Raw genomic sequence first — 21,475 nt, 5'->3', positions numbered from 1 at the left:
TAATACAACACAAACACTTTAACCGAAACTTCGAACTGATACTCACATGTATATCGCCTTATTAGAACTCTTCGTACCGCACTTTCAACAAAAATCCTCGATCTGCGTGTTGATAGTGTTTATATATGGTGATGGAATTCTCTGGAAGCCGATGGAGAATTCCCTAGAAGTTTATCGAAGCGACGTGACATTCAGAACAATCCCGAAGCACAAGTGGGAGTCACAATCGATTTACGACGAACAGCGGCGGCCTGAGTTATTTTGTTTCAGGGGATGATTTACAACATGTCATCTATATTATACTAAGGGGCGAAGCTCCATACATAAGAAGAATAGTCCAGAGAAGGTCTGATCTGAGCTTTATAAAGCATCAAAAGTTGCTGAGGTGAGAATTGTCTGACCTGACATTATTATATCCGGTTCGGAGGCATTTATCTTTTTGGATGAAAACCGATGCCTAGGTTTTTGTGGCATTGAATTGAACCTGGTTACTTTCACCCCAATTCGAAATTACTTCTAGATCCTCATTAGGATATGCAACCTCCAGCTGCCGGTGAAGATGTTCATCAGTCGCGATGTCCAGGAATCCAAATGGAATGACGAAACAAGTATACTTTCGTCAGCAAAGCAATATTTTGGATTCTTGGTTTATTTCCAATGAGTCGTTTCAATTGAGCAACGTGTTATCGTGAAAGTTTCAATCGAACTAGACAGGAGGACCTTCAAATGGAAAATTGTTTTTACATCTTGGAATACATCAAAATACATTCTGAACTGTTGGAAAAAGTTATTACAGGTGATAAATCTGTCTATTTATCTATGGATCTGAGCACCAATCAAGGTCCTGAAAAAGTATACAGTAACCAAGACGGAAGAAAGCAAGCAATTTCATATCAAGACGATTGTTTTTTGCTCAGAAATTCATGAAATTCTATTTGTAATTGCAGACGAAAAATATTATCAACAGGCCACTTACCACCTTGAGCGGAAAATTAGAAAGCAACCACAGTTGTAGAAAAACAAGTCGTTAGTGCTTCATCAGGACAATGATTCAGTCAACAATGCACTGATGAGTAATTTTTGGACAACCATGAGATCTGTTTGTTGGAACATCAACATCAGTGACTAGATCTAACTACTTGACTTTTTCATATTACCGAAACTGAAGGAAGTATGTTTCATACAGTGGAAGCAGTGAAGAAAAAAGTGAGGGAGTCAATGATCATGGTTTCAGAAAATGGCCCAAAACACTATTGTGAACAGTGGATAATAAGAATTGAAAAGTGTAGGGAGAAGTATATACTCAAAATCCTGCTATTTTTTTAGTTAAACTAAAAAAAAATCATTGAAGCGTAGAGCCAATATTTATACGGTGCATGTTATGATGAATCCTCATGTGGAAAAAATAACCTTCAAGAACTAATTTTATTTTCTTTCAACTGAAGGGAAATAATACCATATTACAATTAAAAAAGGCGTAAAGTAGAACACATACTATATTTATACCTGTTAATTGTCATTACCTATATTTATTCCATTGAAAAATTTATAATTCTGGTATAATAATTGCATACTTGTACCAGATAATGTATAGGCGTATCTTACAAGAAGGTACGATTCACCAATAACTCAACATTTTCCATGATTAGATGAAGAAGAGAAGTGTGCCGTGAGGCTGGCTATGACATTTTATAGCTTAGAGACTAATATACTATGAATTACAAAAAAAAGTTTTTCAGAATTATTCGTGATTTAAAAAAAAATGTCATGAATTTCCGTATGCCTTCAAACTCACATTTTCAATGAAGACTCCACCTTCCCATTTTCCGAACATCTCCGTTACCGAGGCGTCAAATTTCGTTCCCACTGTGACCGATTCTCCTTTGTTCCCCTCTCCTACCTTGCGATTGGTTGCAGCATCCGGTTGTATTTTATCCCTCTAACGTTCACTATTAGGCGTCGCCGTCGGGACGCCTGAAACAATGGCCGGGAGAGATCAATTTATCTTTGGACAATAGACTCGGGCTTCATAAATACGACCGTTTACAGCGTCATTTTTGCTAGACGGTGATTTTCATAGGTTAGGAAATTGGAAAACTAGAAGCGCAATAGTAAAATTGCAATTGTTAAACAAAACTAGTTTAATTTTGTTTGGAAAAATTTTGTTTCAATGTTACCTCTACACTAATATCTAGTAACTACAATAATGGGAGTTACTGCTCATGATTAATTTCCACCCCAGAAGCAAGCGCAACAATGTGCTTTTCTACAATAGACTTTCGATTTTCGTAATCAAAAAATGAAACAGCTCAGTATCAGCATTGCTGATTCTGATGAGTCACTGAACGAATGTGAGTTCTACACCTGCCAACAGCTTGGAAGTTCAGCTCAATACACCTCCAAACAAACTTTTCAGGAACTGTTTAATTTCGAGAACGGCTTCTTTATGGAAAAACTTTCGGAGACGGATTTTGCAGTGGTTCAAATCCAATATAAATTGCTACGTTCGCTGGGACACCGCTCTTTTTTCAAGGAATCTTCTGCTGTGCTTGTGCATTATCATTAAAAATCTCTTTTTCATAAAATTTTTTTACTCCGTGTGTGACTAAACTCAAAATCAACTGAGTTTTCAATAATAAGTTGAGCAATTTGAGGTAGAAGTGATTGATTGAAACCGTGTCAAAATGGACTAAGGTATCATTTGAATGACTCATCTAGAAGATACTACTAATCACTGATACAGATATAGGTTTTATATATCTTTGAAACAACTTGTCTTTATTCGACAAATAATTCACATATCATCTTTACCAGATTCAAAAGCTGACCTGTGGATTTTCACCTAGAGAATTCTACGCAACATGAATATTTTTAGATAATCTCTGTGAAGTAGAAGAATTAGGTATTCCTTCTCTAAATAACTTATATGACATTGATATAAAACGTCTTCGTTGAATATTCGATAAATCCCGATTCATCGATTATAGATCAAAGAAATTATCAATCGCATTATGAATTAAAGTGCCCCGCTGTGTCTGTCTGTCCACCTGCCTGTCTCTTCATTGCCATATACTCAAAAACTCCGATCAGATTTTCATATTTCAGCAATCGTGTGGTTCATGAGGAAGGTTTATATCCATATTTTTTGAAAGTTTTGTGTAAATTGATCAAAATATACGGAAGAGCAAAAGGACCACTTGTTTTTATAATTTGTTTCTTGGAAATTACCACTTTTAACTCAAAATTTCGACTATAATTTCGTGCGAAGCCTAGTCGGATCGCTATTTTTACATAATCGTAGGATGAGGACAACTCGTATGAAAACCTCGTAAATGTAAGTTAATGTAAACATCACATTGAAATTATTTTTTGTTCGGTGTTTTTGAAAACATCATTACACTAATAACTTCTTCAAAACTATTCAAAATGTCAAACATTTCGTAATTATTTTCAAATTCGAATCGTGTTAGGAATCACACGTTAAAAGGTAAGACCTTGTTAGTCCTTAGCTCGCACAAGTTTCTCAACTTCTGAGAGTTGTCGTTCGTATGGGGGCGATAGCTGATTAACGAAAAAACAGATTTTAAACATATTTTTTTCAAGGGATTTATTGACTTCTCCTTTGTTTTATTGACCTATTTATCTAAAATGGTTTCCTTGGTTTCAGAAAAGTAACATAAAAATGATTTGTTGTCCTGAATGTCAATTCCAAATTCAAATCTATTGGCTCTTCCTTCAACTCATTTGTTTCATAAAAATGCCACGCCAATTTCAGCAGATCGATAGAACTTCCATTGATCAGTATGCCAATAGTGTTGTCGTTAGTTGAAAGGCTCGATTGGAACACATTTTCAATTAGAAATTTGTTGATGAGAGCTTTTCAGTAGTAAAAGCTCGAATAAAAGCGCACTTAGTTGTTGCTAATGGATTTAGTTGTGCTCCTCAATGGTTTCGGAAAGAGGTTCAATTCGATTATATTGCTGGAAACGAATCTTTTGTGTTCAACGCGCGTAGATTTCGGATATAAGCGAATACTACGAAGGCAAATCGGTGTCATTTGAATGAATTTTCTCTTCGGATATGTTGTCTGAAAGTCCTTGCTAGTACGGTACTATCGAAAGAGAGAGAGGGCAGAAACAAGCTGTATGTATCTGCTTTCAATTCCTTGGGCTCCGGCTAGTCTCCGACATCATCAACTTTTCTTGTACCGTAATTGAAACACTTTCTGTATTCGATTTAGTTTAGTCAACGGTTGTAAACAAGATCACAATGATTGAAAAAAATGAGTAACGAGTCACATAACATTTTCCAGCTTTTTTTCTATAAACATTTTCCTTGAAGACGAATGTGCTTAAAAGAAACCTGTATGTTCTCAATTTATTTGTAACGCATTTCTTGAAACAAAATATAGGTTCAATTATAAATCTCTTTTTTAGAGAGGTTTCAATGGGAATATACCTATTACCATTGAAGGTATAGTTCAAGTAAACGATATAGGGCATCCTACCTTCCAACAGTTACCCTTTAATAATATAGTTAGGGAGCTAACTACTTTTGTTGTTCAGTAATCATTTCTGATTATATAAGAATCACAATAAGTATATTATATATTTATATATATTTATATATATATATATATATATATATATATATATATATATATATATATATATATATATATATATATATACATATATATATACATATATATATATATATTTATTTATTTATTTATCAGTTCATTTGTATTTTATTTGTAACTGTAACTGTAACTAAAATAAAAGTGGTAAAAAAACATAGAAAATTTCATGTCTCTTTTCTTCATTATGATTTCCTACCACGTAGTATATAACTGCTACATCCATCAAGTTATTATTATATATAATAAATATTTCGTTTATATAGATGAGTGGAAAAGTAGGGATATTGATTTCAATTTAAGAGCCACCGGTAGACAGCTGTTTCAGCCTATTGGGCATCGTCAGTACCGAGCAGGCGGTCCTCGATTGAAGACAAAATGAGAAAAACCAAGGAAGTACTTGATAAAAATAGCTGTGTAAATGCAAGCGAAACATAAGTGGAACCACCTATTGGTGTGACACCCAAATCAACTTGCTAAGTTTTCATGTCAGTGTTGGTGATTTGATCATCCCAAATTTCTGCTACCGCAGTTGTCGGTTGATTGGTCAAACCACCAACATTGACATAAAAACTTGGCAAGTTGACTTGGGTGTCACACCAATAGGTGGTTCCACTTATGTCTCGCTTGCGTTTACGCAGCTATTTTTATCAAGTACTCTCTTGGTTTTCCTCATTTTGTCTTCAATCAAGGACCGCCTGCCCGGTACTGACGATGCCCAATAGGCTGAAACAGCTGTCTACCGGTGGCTCTTAAATTGAAATCAATATGGGAATGATCAAAAAGTACTCATCTATTTATTTTTTGATTTTCATAGAACTATTTTTCAGCAGCTTGACTGCATTAACCTTTCTGGATTTCGTATCATTTCTAGAAACATGTGGATTCGTTTTCCGATGGCATTTCAGGTTAGCTTCCCAAATGTCTGCTATACCGCAGTTTTCGGTTGATTGGTCAAACCACCAACACTGACATAAAAATTTGGCAAGTTGAGTTGGGTGTCACACCAATATGTTTCGCTTGCGTTTACGCAGCTATTTTTATCAAGTACTTTCTTGGTTTTTCTCATTTTGTCTTCAATCTAAGATCGATTGCGCGGTACTGACGATGCCCAATAGGCTGAAAGAGCTGTCTACCGGTGGTTCTTAAAACACTTCACTAACTTTCTTCGAAAGCTTCTGATAATTCCTTTTCCATATTCTTTGTTTCACTATCACTGTCGTCATTTAAATCAATCTACATATAGTCTTTTTCAACTAAAATTACTTTTTTAATCCTTTTTTGCCAGTCTTCTTCGGAAATATTAGATACTTCTTCTTCAACTAGCTCTATTACCTTCTTATCAAATTTTGGAAAATTACTTTTACGCCTGATGCTCTGTTTCTCAAGTTTTTTTCCACCTAATTTCAAGGAATTTGGAACTCATCCTTCACTCCCTCCGCAATGCACAATTATTAGTCGCGATTCTTTGTTTGCAGGCATGTTAGACCTACACAATCTCGAACCATCAGTCCACCCTTTCGTAACTGTGTTGTGAGTGTCATACCAAGTTTCGTCCAAATAGAAATTTTGCCGTTGTTCTTGTCTATATTTAGTTATTTGTTACGCAATTCCACTATTTTTATGCTTTCCACAACTGCTTGACGTTTGTTTATTATTTCGAATCTAAATCCTATTTTCTTTATCCAATTCTGAAGAGTTTTGTCACAGCAGCTCACGTTATGGCCGGAAGTACCTATTCAATTTCTTCCTTATGATTTCAATTGTAGGAATCTCTTTGCATTTGTAACAGTCGTATATTAATTTTTTCAATGATTTTATTAGATGACCATCTAAAGGTTTTGGTAATCCCGTATCACATCGTGTCTTGCGTTCATAAGCTTTGTTTTTGACTATTTTACGTACAGTAAAAATTTGATGTTGCTTATAATAGTTTGTTTCCCTCGAAATCAAACTTGAGATGTAGATTTACTGCGTTGTTTTCACACTCGTTATTACTACTACTACTAATTATAACTGCACCAATATCGGATTTCAGTACTCAAATCGCGATCAGTTCCTGTACTGAACATGACGAAACAACAGCGATACATATCCCCACATCCTTTTTGTCACCGTAACATGACTTCAAATTTAATTGTATGACTCTTCAGCAAATCATAAAACTCGGTTAGTAAAAATTATCCAATACGAACCGCCAATTCTTCAGTCCACGTGGACTAGCTCGTAGCGACATTATTTCTCTGCATGGGTTTTTTTGGCCTTTGAGATGCTGATAGCTTTAACTATTCACAATAAAGATTACTTCGACTATAACATCGTTACATTGATATTTCGATACATTATCTTCACCAAAAGCCATACAGAAATAATTTTCAAACAATGTTTACAGATATCTTATGAAGTGACACTGAATATCATCAAAAGTTTCCGTGGCAAAGAAACAGATTTCCAATATACCTGAGAATGAAAAGATACAGCAAAAAATAACATTTTCGAATTTTCTTTTTCATCAGTAGCAATATTTGACCGTCGAATAAATCTACAGAAGTCATTTCTTGTCTAATAAAAGGTAAAACGGGAATCTCTGACACCTTTCCAAGTCACCAGAAATGCGCGTTTCACCAACCAAATTGGCGTCTTTTATAGACGCGTAAAAAACATGTATGGAAACTATAGAGCCATTTCACTCTCCTATCTATGTGGTCCAGTTTAATTTATCATAAATTTTTAATTACAGGTCAAAACGGCGATGATTCATTAGGAAAAAACGGTGCAATAAGCAAAAAACAAAGGAAAGCACGAACCGCGTTCACGGATCTCCAGTTACAAACTTTGGAAAAGAGTTTCGAGAGGCAGAAATACTTAAGTGTGCAAGATAGGATGGAATTGGCCGCCAAACTTAGTTTAACTGACACTCAAGTGAAAACGTGGTACCAAAATAGGAGGTGAGTTCAGATTTATTGACTTACAATTATAATTGAGATGGCATACAATTGAAACTGGTAATATTTTGCAAAATAACCTTGTAGCATAGTAAAATTCAACAATACCCAACGTAATCATAATTCAGGTCTCGTAACATAGAAATGAACGCTGGTGGAAAATCACTTTCTTTTTAAAATCATTTCTGGCAAACCAAAATCACGAAGTTTATGAAATGATGATTTTATTGAGGACATTGGAAGTGAAGGACGGGCATTCAAAAATATATACGAAACAACAAAAAGTTCTTCATTTCTTTTCCAATAATGAAACAAAATATTTATCACGGCCAAAAATCTGTGATGATTTCATTTCAAGATCTCCATCTCCATTTTTGACAAAAGTAAAAGTAATAATGTCAAATACTATCACCCTATATATCGATAATCGCAACCTGTGAGAATATATTTTGAATCTTTCTAAAAAATAGATTGTACTATTTTTCAAAAAATATTTACCATTGATACACGCCAAAATAATCGATACTATTGTTGAATAACTTTTTTCGAGATCAATTGCCCTAACACCAAACTGATATGTTTGCTAACTTTGTTGGCGAAACGCGCGTCGAGTGCAAAAATATCAGTTTGGTGTTAGAGCAATTGATCTCGAAAAAAGTTATTCAACTTTAACACCAAAGGTTCCAATCTCATCGTTATTGATACTATTGTTGACAAGTTGGATAAAGTCCATAAGACTTGCTCTGTGTGATCTGACCAGAGCATTGTGTTTCACATCAATGTATCATCGAAAAACTTGAATATTATGCCGTCTGAAAAACGGTTGAATACGGAGTTCCACAAGGGTCTGCCCCATACCTCATGTATGTTATATATGTAAATGATCTTTTTTTTTTCTCATGCGGTTCCCTACGGCTCTATCACCTTTGCTAATGATAGAACCTCATGGTAGGAATGACCATCATTTATTTGTTATTAAATCAGTCCTGAGAGAAGCTGAAAACTGAGGTTCTATTCTATTCTGAAATTTTCTTCAGTACAACACTTTGGATGAATTGTATGGTGACTGAAACTGTCATTTCCTGACGATATAACTTGTTACAGAAGCGCGCATCAAAATATAGTATTTTTTGAAATGAAATTATATTTTGAACCGTTTCAGAAAAAATCGTGATTATCTCAATTACGGCCCATTCATCATGCATTCACAAACAAGTAATCAAAGGGAGGAGTAGTAACTGATAAGGAGTGATTTACGAGTTGAATACTAATTATTCGGACAATAATTCGAAACCCAATAATGGAGTCAAAGTAATAGCAACTTTGTATGGAAACGTTGGTGATGGATCGAAAATAAGAAAGTTCTTCGGATAATGATGCAGAAGAAATCTTTATTTTATGCAGTAGTTATCCTTAATTTGATTCATTGTAGCCGTATTCGATTATACGCTAATTACCTCTAATTAGACTGATCAATTTTACACGCAAATTGCATTAGATTGATGGGATACAATTGCGAATAACCCGATCCGATACATTTTTTGAGTGCATCTTGAGAGCTCATTAAGGTTTTTTGATCTTTTCTCGATGCAATTGCTGATGACTACCCATAAAGTAAATACTGAATCTGCCATGGCTATAAATAGGGATAACCACTCGTTAATGTTGAATGTATAAATGTAAGTTTTTGTCATTTACAAATAATTATTATAACATGTATTTTCAGCATTTACTACCAGTGTTGCTAAATATTCGTTTGTGGTCTAAGTGGAGTCGAAAAAAAAACACACTCGAACCATAATAAAGCCGGCCGAGACAATTTGGTACAAAAACAACTCCGGCAATAATAACTCTGACTGAAATGATTTGGAAAGTATCTTCAGTTGAAACAACATAACATAACTTAACTTGCAGTTTCAATAATCGATTATCGAGCAAAACATACACTTTCTATTTACATCAGAGTTGTTTGAACCGGAGTTGTTATTGGCAGAGTTGTTTGAACATCAAAATGTTTTTATACCAAGTTGTTGAGACTTGAGTCACTAGAGACTGAGTTATTTTGACCGGTTACTCTAAGAAGAAGGGAATTGATCCATAAGGTATGAAGAGCGGATTTTCGAGATCTAAAGCCTCAATTATGCTGTAATATTAGCGAACCACACGTGAGGCTTTTGTACCAAATGTTTTTCGAACTGTAGGTCAATGTAGTATATATAAATATATATATACATATATATATATATATACATATATATATACATATATATATACATATATATATACATGTATATATATATATATATATACATGTATATATATATATATATATATACATACATATATATATATATATATATATATATATATACATATATATATACATACATATATATATATATATATATATATATATATATATATATATATATATATATATATATATATATATGAATTTGCATTCAGCAGTTTATTTTACACATCTACACCCTTCTACATAGTTTGACGGGAAAATACTACAAAGTACTTTTTGACTAGGGTTGATTAACACTGACAAACATTTCATTTGCTCACGTGATCTGCTGACGTAATACTAATAATAATGATAATTTGATAATATTGATTTACCATTCAATAAAATGTACAATGTTTAAAAACATATGAGAATTTATAATAGAATTATCAGTAGATTTGTCAGTTAGGCAAATGAATAAAGAAAACCCACAAAGGCTCATCCTACGAGTGAGTATCAAAATTATTAATGACCTAGTGACATTTAGGCCTACATTGCAATTTTTCATCATCAATGAACAATTAATTAAACATAGAAGGGAAATTTTAAAAAATACACACACACACACATACATATATGTATACATACATACATATATCATATATCTTTGGGGGTATAACATTAAATAACTTAGGAGCAATCGAATGTGTAATGTGTGTGATCCACAGTTTTTCTGTTGGTATACCAGTAACGTTAGAGCAAAATTTTTCGTATGTCCATCAGTTCGGCTTCAGTGTATATATCGTCGCTTAGATATGTATAGGGTCTATTCAAAATGATCGTAATAATTAACTTCTGGAATATTTCTAAGTTCTTGAGTTGATATTTAGTGACCCCTCCTCATGCGATAATGCCAAACAACAGAGGTTTTTACTAAGGCATGATAGACAATTTTAAGGTGTTACGAGCCAAGGATATTTTTTAAGTATTTGAATTTATAAACCAAATATCTCAGTTTTTTGTCAGATTATTTATATGCGTATCATTTGAACCATCAAAATTCCATTCTGATACCATGAAAAACAAAAAAGTTATAGGAGCGAGCCCGAATCGGTCAACACACGCTATATTTGACACGAAATTATTTGAGGATTCTCTAACAAAGAAGTTAATTGTTTTTCAAGTTAACTCCGCAATCAAACAATTTTGATGTCATCCTTGAGTCCCTGCCTCTGGACCTCAATAAAAATTCCAACGACAAATTGAACACGACAAAAAAGAACGCGAGGCATGCTAATGTGATTATAATAAATGTATGTGCGACAATGCCATGTAAAATTACTCCCATTAGAACGTATTAGGTATTGTTGATATTCTATAGGGTCGCATTTATCACACTCGAATACACCTTGTAGTACAAGTAATTCTAAATGGTTATTTGTCAACTTGGCGAGATTTATTATGAGAATTGCATTGCGGTTGAACGGGCTACCTCCACTTGAACTAATTCTGATTCTAATATCAGAAACGTTATGTCGTTAGTGGTATTTTAAATTATACACTTAGGAGTCAGTCATCCTTGTGTGCGGTTTGTCAGTAGGAAATTTATTCATTGTAATCTAGAGAAGGATGTCGATCTCATCCATAAAAAAGTGTATATAAATAATTGCGAAATGAAAATTGCATATTAGTGTGAACATGGAAAATTCCAACTATTGATCAAAGTGTGACAGATCAAGTAAGAACTCATAATTCGGGGGTTATATTGCAGCTTTTTCTGTATAATTTCGGAAATAAATGTACATGAGAATGAATAAACTTTGTTACGAATGAACAAGAATAATAATGGTTTTTGGCCATCTACTTCTCCATCTTGATACAAAAACTGTGGGAATTTCCCAAACAAAGAAAGAAAATCAATTTTTATGAACAATGAATTATACGAAAAAAATAAGAAATTTTTCTCTATACCGTTTGTATTCCAATTATTCGTAATGGAATCGAATCAGATATCATACACAGGATTGCTACACAATATAATTATTGAAAGAATCTCTCCTGAAAATATAACCTTCAATTTTGAATAGAAATAGGTTTCTCTTCAATCTCTATGAGTTTCATTCACATTTTAAGCAGTTATCAGGTATCTTATAAATAGGAAATGAAGCAGCCAATCACTCAAAACAAAAAATACTACTATAAAAAAGTATATAGCTACAGTGAGAATATATTACAATTCTAATATTTTTGTTATCCTATAAATGTATTCTGACAGATAGAGCTTCATCGATATATTTTTCCATATTGTATATTTCTTCGACCGTTTTATATGACTGAACTTTCATCGAAAATGAATAATTTCAGGAAGAGAAAAAGCATTTTGTAGCTCACTACTTCTTCACTATTTTAGAAGAGTGGGAAACTTTCAGAAAAAGAATTGAAAAATTAAAAATATTGAAATAAGATTGAAATTCAACATAGTTCTGAATAGAAAATAGCTTTTTATTTAAATATGCAAATTTTGATATTATTTTTATCAATATTCTCTGATTCCATTAGTTAGGTCTCGAAACGACGGGGAGGAAAATAATTTTGAGGATAATATAAAGCACAGACATGTGATGTGAGTTCTGACTTAGATTTGAAACATATACACTTCGTGTATTTTGCATAACAATTTTTTTGCTAGGTAACAAATATAAACAAAATGTATGATTGTCGTGAGTTAGTTATCACTCAATGACTGAATTATTGTTGAATGAGGGACTGTACTAGAAACTACAAAAAATATTTTATCCGAGGCTGAAAAAAATACGAAAATTGTAATAGAGAACTCTATACAAGTGTATAGAGGGCAAATTTGCAGCAAACTTATATCAGAAAACACCTTGTACCACATCGAATGTTTCAAAAGTCAATCAACAACATTGACAAAAAAAATGAGAAATGAAAATTTCCATATTTTTTACCACTTGTATTTATACCTAAAGTAACTGTATAAGTTTGAAATTGTCCTTATAGGATTAAACTGCAGTAACTTCAATTACAAATATAAGTGGTAAATAACATGGAAATTTTCATTTCTCATTTTTCATTATGATCCCACCACGTAGTAACGGCTACGACCATCAACACTGACATATTCCACATTTTAAAACTCCTTCGACATTCGTCGTGGACATTCACGAATGAAGCGAACCTTGAATTTTTACAATTCTGAAGATGGAGGCAGATTTTAGCCTCCGAAATATTAAGGCAAAATACGACAAGTAACTGATGAATAAAACTTTTTATTTTGTGAATAAAACCTTTTGAATTCACGCAGTCATTTATCGGGGTGAACTGAAAATTTTGCCCTTTCTATACCTGTATACAGGTGTAGAATATTTTTCCAGATTGTGAAAGGAAAAAATATCCAATGAAAGACGTTTCATAAGGGACCAGTCGAAAACTCTGCTCTGTAGGTTTCAAAACCTGATGTTTTATCTACGACAGATACTATGAGACATCGAAGTACTCTATTTATTCGCACCGTAGATACTACATCTTCTTCGATTCAATTCTTGTTTGTGAACGTTAGTATCGTTTCTATTTGTTGAATTAAATGGCCTAACACGTAGCAATTTAGCACAGGTAGCCAAACTTTATTTTGAAGAAAAGAGAAATGAAATTTTCTATGTTTTTTATCACTTTTATTTCTTGTAACTAACGTTACTGCAGTTTCGTCCTATACGGACATTTTCAAACTTATACTTATACTTATGCTTATTGTACAGGTATATATATATATATATATATATATATATATATATATATATATATATATATATATATATATATATACCTATACTTATTTTATTTATATACTTATACTTATTGTATGAGTTTGAAAATGTCCGTTAGTAACGTTTGTTACAAATTATAGAAGTGGTAAAAAACATAGAAAGTTTCATTTCTCTTTTCTTCATTATGATTTCCTACTACGTTGTAACGGCTACATCCATCAATTTATTAAAACTTTATTTATCTCAGATTCTTCTTTCATTCGGTTGAAATTCGTTTCTTGTTTCTGAATTTCTACTATCTCTTGAGATTCTTCTCTTAATGAATGTTCTGCTACTGCTTATAAATCGGTGTATCCCATCAAAACAAATTACCTTATTTTGTATCCGAAGTAGACGCAGCTACAAAGAAAATGGGTGAACGCCTGGCGTTGCTGAAAGTTTCCTCAGCTGACCCCAGATTCTTCTGATCGTTTTTCGTTGGCTTGAATATCGATTACATTCTGTATTTGTTAAGAATACTCTCAATTGGGATCGTAACATTCTTGATACAGGACAGAAATGCTTCTCCATTGACAGGTCTGTTTTAAGTTGCCTTGTGATTCTTTTTCCTGGGTGGTCGTATTTCTCGCTCAAAATTGGCTTCGCTATACCCATCCTTGGAGGATATTTCAGGATGATTGAGTTCCTCAGAAAGACTCTAAGATATAGTTTTGTCGTGGTTGATGGTGTGAGTTTTCTTTCAGATATCAGTCTGCGTTTCCTTTACCGATGCCAGATTCCTTTGCCAGATGTCTGAACTTCACGTTAGTTCTCCATTACATTCTAGAAGAATATTGTTTCTTAGGTTTTCCATTCCATTGGGAATTGAATTTTTTGGTTGAAGTAGTTCAGATATGGAAGGTTCAAACTTCATCAACAACATTAACTTCAAACTTTATGGTTTTTTCATTGATACCTATGTTGATAGTTGAAAATTACGTTGTTTCGTTTCAAATTTCAAAGAGTGCGTGATTGAAGTTCAAAGATCTGAGCTGTTGTCCATAAACCTGACTAAGTTGATGAGATTCTGTGACAAACGATCCTCGACTCCTGTTTTTGGCCGAAGTTGAAAACTGTGCATGCACCTAATGCGAAAGCTCTTTATGCAATTTCCTGTGAACAACATAGCTGTGGTAAGCCACAAAAGCCGCATTAAACCAAGTCATTAGTGGGCCTTTGTTTCGGCAAAAACCTCGCGAAAGTATGATAAAACGAGCGACACGCTAAACAATATCTAGGAGGAAAAACTCCCGCAATGCAGCAACTTGAATAGGTGAATAGCTGGTTGTGCTGTATGACCGGTAATAACGGGAAATATACAAAGATATAAACATCAACTATGCTGGCCAATTTAGCAGCCTTTATGATATGGGAAACTGTTGTCCGTTGGCATATAATCTATTATTTATCGTTCTTTACGGCGGCTGTGAGTAATAATTATTGTTTGAATTAGGTGTTTGATTCAAAAGTAAGGCCACTGGCGTGGGTTTATAGCAGAAATATGGAAATGTTCCATAGTTTTATTGGATTATGTGTCGATGGCAGTTTGAATACTGAACTATATCGTTCAGAAATATTGACTATATCATTTAATTATTACCTGGATATCACCCTAGTACAAAAATTATGGAAATGGGGATTACAACTTTTTTGATACTGATGCAACAAGTAAATAATAAATAATTCATAGTGGGGATGAACAGTGCTAATAATAAGGAAGAAATCGAGTAGGTAATTGCTATATACGAATCAAGACAAAACAGAGGAATATATAAGTATGTCAGCTGGACCTTATTTCCATAGCTACTCGTCGGACCCTCGGTAGATCATGAAGTAACCAAAGGATCTGATCCTGAGTCCATAGTGAAGACAGACGTGAAGATGGACGTCCTTCAGCAAATGCTAAAGCTTCTCAGTCTCCAACTTTCCAACCTCGTACCAAATTCTTGAGCAGCAGTAGGCAGACTTTGCATTCCTCAGCATAGCAGTAAATGCTTACCAGCGGCGAAAAATCTCTGCATGACCAAATCAAATGTATATCGTCAGATATAGCTGACTCACAAATGTAAATGTTATTAAGTAATCTTGCACCCTAAACATCTGACAACCTCAATTATCAGTCAATAAACTGGAATCTCTATATACCATTCATGTTGCCTCAAAGAATATCCAAAATAATGGTCCACAGGTACGATTTCAGAACTGGATATTTCGACCAGGATAGCAACAAGCTACCTTGGCGGATCAGGAGAGGACCTTGTGGCCTAATCTTGCCAACTGACCTGAAAGATCATTCACCAAATAAAGTAATCGGCTTCGATAAAAAGCTAAATTGATTTGGTCGAGTTTCAATAGACCAAAATCTGATCGGGTCGCTTAGATTGTTTTGGTTTACTAGACTGTCATGTCCAAGCGAATCTAAATCACTGTTGCTGTTGTCGTTGTCATCATTTTGTTGGACGAACTCAACTAGATTTTTCAATGATGTACATAGTGGCTATGATTCTCATTTCAGTCCTCAGAACAGTCTTTGTCGCATATAGTGAGCTGAACTGAACTCATTTGGAAGTTTTTGCGGTCTATTGTTTTTTCGTATGAATTTCAAAATACAGAAAGGGCAGTCACGCTAGATCACTGAAGAAGGCCTTTATGTTTGTCTATTAACGCAAATACTATAAACCCACTTTTTATATGCCGAGATGGATATTCAGGGCTGTCGATAATGGAGGTCCATCAAAAGTACACCAACTGTACCTGTTTTCCGAGTATTCACGATATTTTTTTTCAAATATATTCACCGCCAAGAGTCAATACTGATTTATGTGGTTTGCTATTGATAGCAATTGTCACCTAGATAAAAAATATCTGTAGATCAATAATATAACTGGAGCTGCTACGTGAAATATGTTCGTAGATTCAGAACCAAATTGGTAAAAACAACAAACAACAAAAGTTATCGATTTTGTTTTATCGTGTCACTTACTGATGTGAGGTTACTCGATATACAAAATGATCAACTTCACTCTGACACCACCAAGAGGACTTCGGATCCACCATCCAATATCAATTTTCGGCCTTTGTTGTTTGTACGAGATGATTAAAAGGCGTTTACTTACGTGCCGCTCCATTATAAAAACAATAACTACACGCTTTTTAAGATTTAAATAGTTCGGCTAATGTTTACTCTGTAGCCGAACAAAAAACGGCGGAACTAACGCAGCCAATAGCTTTTAAGCAGCCATGAGAATTCTGCTTTTGTTGTCGGATAAAACGTTGATTCACTGGCGTGCGGCCAAGGACAATGTACAGAAATGCTTCGTCCTGGTGATCCATAGGACAACTAAGATTATGGAAGAGATGGAATGGAAAATGAGCAATTTTGCCAGTCCGGAATTCCGTTTTTTTGTCGCAGCCTATAGGAATATAGGTTGCGACAATATAGAAAAAAAATGTTCAGATCGCAATTGCAAAGAATATGTCAAATAGTCTATTATTGAGCCCCGGTATTCAATTATTATAACTGCATTACGCATAATTAGAGATACCCTGAGAAAAAACAAAATTTTGGAAATTCCATTCCAAACATAGTTACGAATTTTTGTAGATTGCTGTTTACCTATCTTGTTTTAAATTTTTTTTATAATTTCTTCTGGCTTGTGGATATATTTCTCTTCAGTTTTGAGAATGACCAATTATTTGGTCTATTAAAAAATAAGATACCTATGTACCTATGTACCTACATAGGTACATAGGTACATAGATAACTGAGAGTGAAGGTAATACGTCGGCAAAAAAAACAAACTGAGGTTGTAGCGATATTATAAACTATCTTCAACGAAGTTTTACAATAGGATACTTCAATTTATTTTATTCTTATATGCTTTTATTGATGGCATCCTTGATGGGTTTCTTATAGAAGAAAGTGAAGAAAAAATTCTAGACTTTCCTAACTCTTCTCACAACAGAACTAACGTTGGGGTCTACGGACCACACGAACAGAAAATAACAGTTGGGATGACAACAGAATGCTTTCACATGCGTCATCAACAAATTACGCGATGAAGCACATACTTTCATATAGAATCCTTTTCTACTGTAAAAGTGGTGTAAAAAAGTGTAAAAGGTAGAATTATTAATTGATGTTTGGGTTTAATGACCCGGGGCGATTATTACGTGCACTCGCGTGTTGTTTATTGAGAAGTTTCTACAGTTTCAACTCTTTCATACTATACACAAATAGTTGTTTTCAAACCTTTTAAACTATAGGCTTTTTTGTTTTGAGTTCAAATTGTCAGATATCAGAGTTGAAAAACTCAAAGTTTTTAGGAGTCTCTTGAAATTGTCTAAAAATCATAAACGAGTGAATTTCCAAAATGAAAACAGTTTTTCATTGAAAGGTTAGGTTGTTCGGAAAAGTAGCTCAATCGTTTCGGTTTCACTTGTCTCTGCCAGTTTGTGTACTTATATCGGATGTAAAAATTGATGACGTAATCGTCCCAACTGTAACAATTCCCATTCTAACAGTCGACCTAACGTAAACGGCATTCTTAACAAAATCAAACCTAGTCGATGATGAATGTACTAAATGCAATAAAAAATAAAGTAACTCACATATTTTCATATAGGTAGATCTAAAAAAGCCATAGTTCATGACTCGTACTGAGGATCACAAGATTCTATGGTTGTCCCTTGACACTTGAACTTCATCCAGATCTGAAAACTATATTTCCATAATATTTTTCACTATGTCCATGTGATGAAATTCATTCATTTCATTTATTATTATAAAAGCATTCCAAGAAAATGAAGAAATATATATATATATATATATATATATATATATATATATATATATATATATATATATATATATATATATATATATATATCAATATTAAATTTTACCAAAAGGATTTGAAGCTTTATATCTTCTATTAATTATCTGCGAGCGCTTTCGACAGTTGGTAGTACTGTCATCTTCTAGGCACTCCTCAAACTGAACTTGTCATCCTGTCGTCTGCCTCTTTATACGGTCAGAGCGTCTTAACTCAGGTATTTCAGGTACTTTAGGTAAATTTGCCTGTATTTCTACTACATCAGGTACTCTTCTTTGTGTTAGATCTTCTCTAGGAATGTGTATAGTTTTGTTTAATATATTGACAGCACGACCAGCTGTCGAAAGCGCTCGCAGATAATCAAATAAAAGTCATAGAGCTTCAAATCATTTTTGTAACTTACAATAATAGTAAAATACCGAAAATAAAGGAAAAACTAGTTGCATGAAACATATGGTGAATCTTGAATCTGACCTGATAAGAATTAATGGTACTGAAGCAATATATAAAATATACTATCAAACGAGAACGATCCCCGTGGAAACTATTTCTAACCCGTCAATGAATCCTCGCTGGCATTCACCTCTATCATCAGTTATTTAAATAAAATGACACATCATTTTTCAAGTTTCATGGTGATTTTAACCGGTATCAATAAAACCACTACGAAGTATTATGTACAAACAGACTATGAAATAGATTTGATAGAACGATGTTTGAAACTTCTTCACAGTTCAAGAAACGGCTGGTGTTTTTTTCATCACACTGCGGATCTAACATGATTTCTTTGCTATTGGTGGTGAATATAACTCGATTCTTTCAATAGCATCAAAATATTTATGTTTTTGTAAATTTGTGGTTCGAATGTGTCCGTTGTCTTTTTGAAAGTTTGATTTCTTGTAAGGAAAAATATCTGCATTAATCACAAAAGTAATAACATCTTTTAAGAATTCAAAAATATATTATTATGGACATTTGTCTATCTATTGTTTCGTAAGTTACAAACCGTCCAGAACTGTTACTTCCATGTAAAATATCGACAAAGCATTCCCCTATAATGGAAGAATCTTTGTTTCAATTTTATAAAAACCAAAAAATTTAACCAGTTGAGTTTTCTTTGTTGAAGTGTACATAAAAAACTCTATAATTTCGTACTTTGCAAGAGACTTCAAAGTTCCACTTACACTGAAAATTGTTTGCTATATCCACACGTAGGTAATGTTGTTACTCTAATAATGTGAATTATGTCTGTTTAATAATCCATTTTCACCTGGATTTTATTATTCATAGTGTAATCATGCTGAATATCCTGTTGAGAAAATAACTCAGACATATATCTGGTTTAAATATATAATAATAATATTCAATATTTAATAATAATAATTTCATAAAATGTATGGGAATAGTCAATCAGAAATGAAATCAAACAAAATAAAATGAAGTACATACAAAACTAAAAAACCCAAAAAAAGTTGTCACAATAAAATTACATGAAAATACATTCAACAAGAACAAATTCATATTCAAACTCTCCTGTAGTGAGTAAAATCTTTATTCTAATAGAAAGTCACCTGCAGTTTTTTTGAAGCGGAATAATGCCTTTGTTTCTTCAATAATCTCAGGAAGTTAGTTATATATTCTAGGTCCAATACAATTAGAAGAATTTGATGTATTATTGAGTCTCGTATGTGGAACGTGAAGATCATTCTTCTGTCCTGTATTCAATGTATGAATATGGGAGGTTTCATACAATTTGTCAATATTTTTGAATATATAGACGCATACTTCAAAAATAAATGAACTTGAAAAAGGTGAAATTTTATAAGAAGGAGAAAATTTTTTTTGGTTTTTATCCGTATTAGCCCACAGGCACAACCCATACCCCAGTCGTTATTTTACTTGAGAATAATAAAAAGTTATCAACTGATGCTGTTCCAGTACATCTTTTAAATTACTATACACCTGAAAACTTCATACGAGTAGTTGCTGTAGTACTACGGTACTATTTACTTTTTCAGATGTAAAAGTGAGTTTTTGCTACAAGATCTTTGTCTAGTATGGAACCTAACGATTTGTGTTTCAAAGTGGTTGAAATGTAAGTCCTTTCAATCACAGTATGACAAATAATTAATTTATTCATACATAGTTTGCATTTACATTTTAGACGGTTATTATTTAAATCTGATAAATTCAACATAAACTCGTCAGAGTATATTGTGTACATTTCATTTCCTAAAATATTCTGTATATTATTAACATAGAGTATAAAAAGGATAGGACTTGAAACTGACTCCTGCGGCACTTCCATTTCGAGTTTGAGTTTTTCTGAATTTTTTGTCAGTATACCATCATTAGATATATTTATGTTTTATGCTCACATTTATGTAAAACGGATAGCTCTGGCAGCTCATGCCTTTATAGGAAATAAGAAGAAGACAATGTTCTCATTGTCCATTTTGGAGTTTTGTTTGCAGTTGTAGATTCGTTTCCATTGTACTCATTTCATGTTCATATCAGACAAATATCAGAGTTTGCTACTCTGTGTATTTGTCTTCAGTGTCATTTGTCATACTTAAGTAATTAAAGTTTGAATTGTCAATTTTCGAATTGTATTCGCTTTTTTCATTGTATTTCTTTTCCAGGAGTATTCTCAATACTTAGTTGAGGTAACGGAGTGACAAAGTACATGAGATTGATCTCATTGCTTAATCTCATTCAATAACCATTCACTTGCAACTGACTTCTTGAAGTGACGTGTAAGAATAACAACAAGACCCTACCAGAACTCAATGCGAATATTATTCAACGCAACAAGAAGTCTTCTGGAGTTTCAGCTCCGATTAATTCATAAAAAATTTGATTTCCATTAACTGTAACCAATTTAGTATTGCGTATACGAATAGCGTTGGAAACTCATTATGAGGAGTATAATAGGATCATTAATGCCCAGCTTTCATTGTCCGCATATTACCTCTGTCAGTTATTTTGATAAAGTTGCC

At 33.3% G+C, this 21,475-nt stretch overlaps 1 protein-coding gene across 1 annotated transcript in view; it reads left to right on the top strand.

The window, feature by feature from the left end:
* The window catches only part of LOC111506044 (homeobox protein B-H1), a 98,814-nt gene that overhangs the window by 44,331 nt on the left and 33,008 nt on the right, over window positions 1–21,475 (top strand). Inside the window, exon 2 of the mRNA XM_074182124.1 lies at window positions 7,380–7,587. Within this exon, the coding sequence (XP_074038225.1) occupies window positions 7,380–7,587 (208 nt within the window). The remainder of the gene's footprint in view (window positions 1–7,379; window positions 7,588–21,475) is intronic.

This window comes from Leptinotarsa decemlineata, unplaced genomic scaffold, assembly GCF_025532065.1.
Source record: "Leptinotarsa decemlineata unplaced genomic scaffold, Ldec_3_MD MMD2_tig00026328_RagTag_RagTag, whole genome shotgun sequence".
Classification (NCBI taxonomy): domain Eukaryota; kingdom Metazoa; phylum Arthropoda; class Insecta; order Coleoptera; family Chrysomelidae; genus Leptinotarsa; species Leptinotarsa decemlineata.
This window is presented reverse-complemented; position numbering and strand designations above follow the sequence as displayed.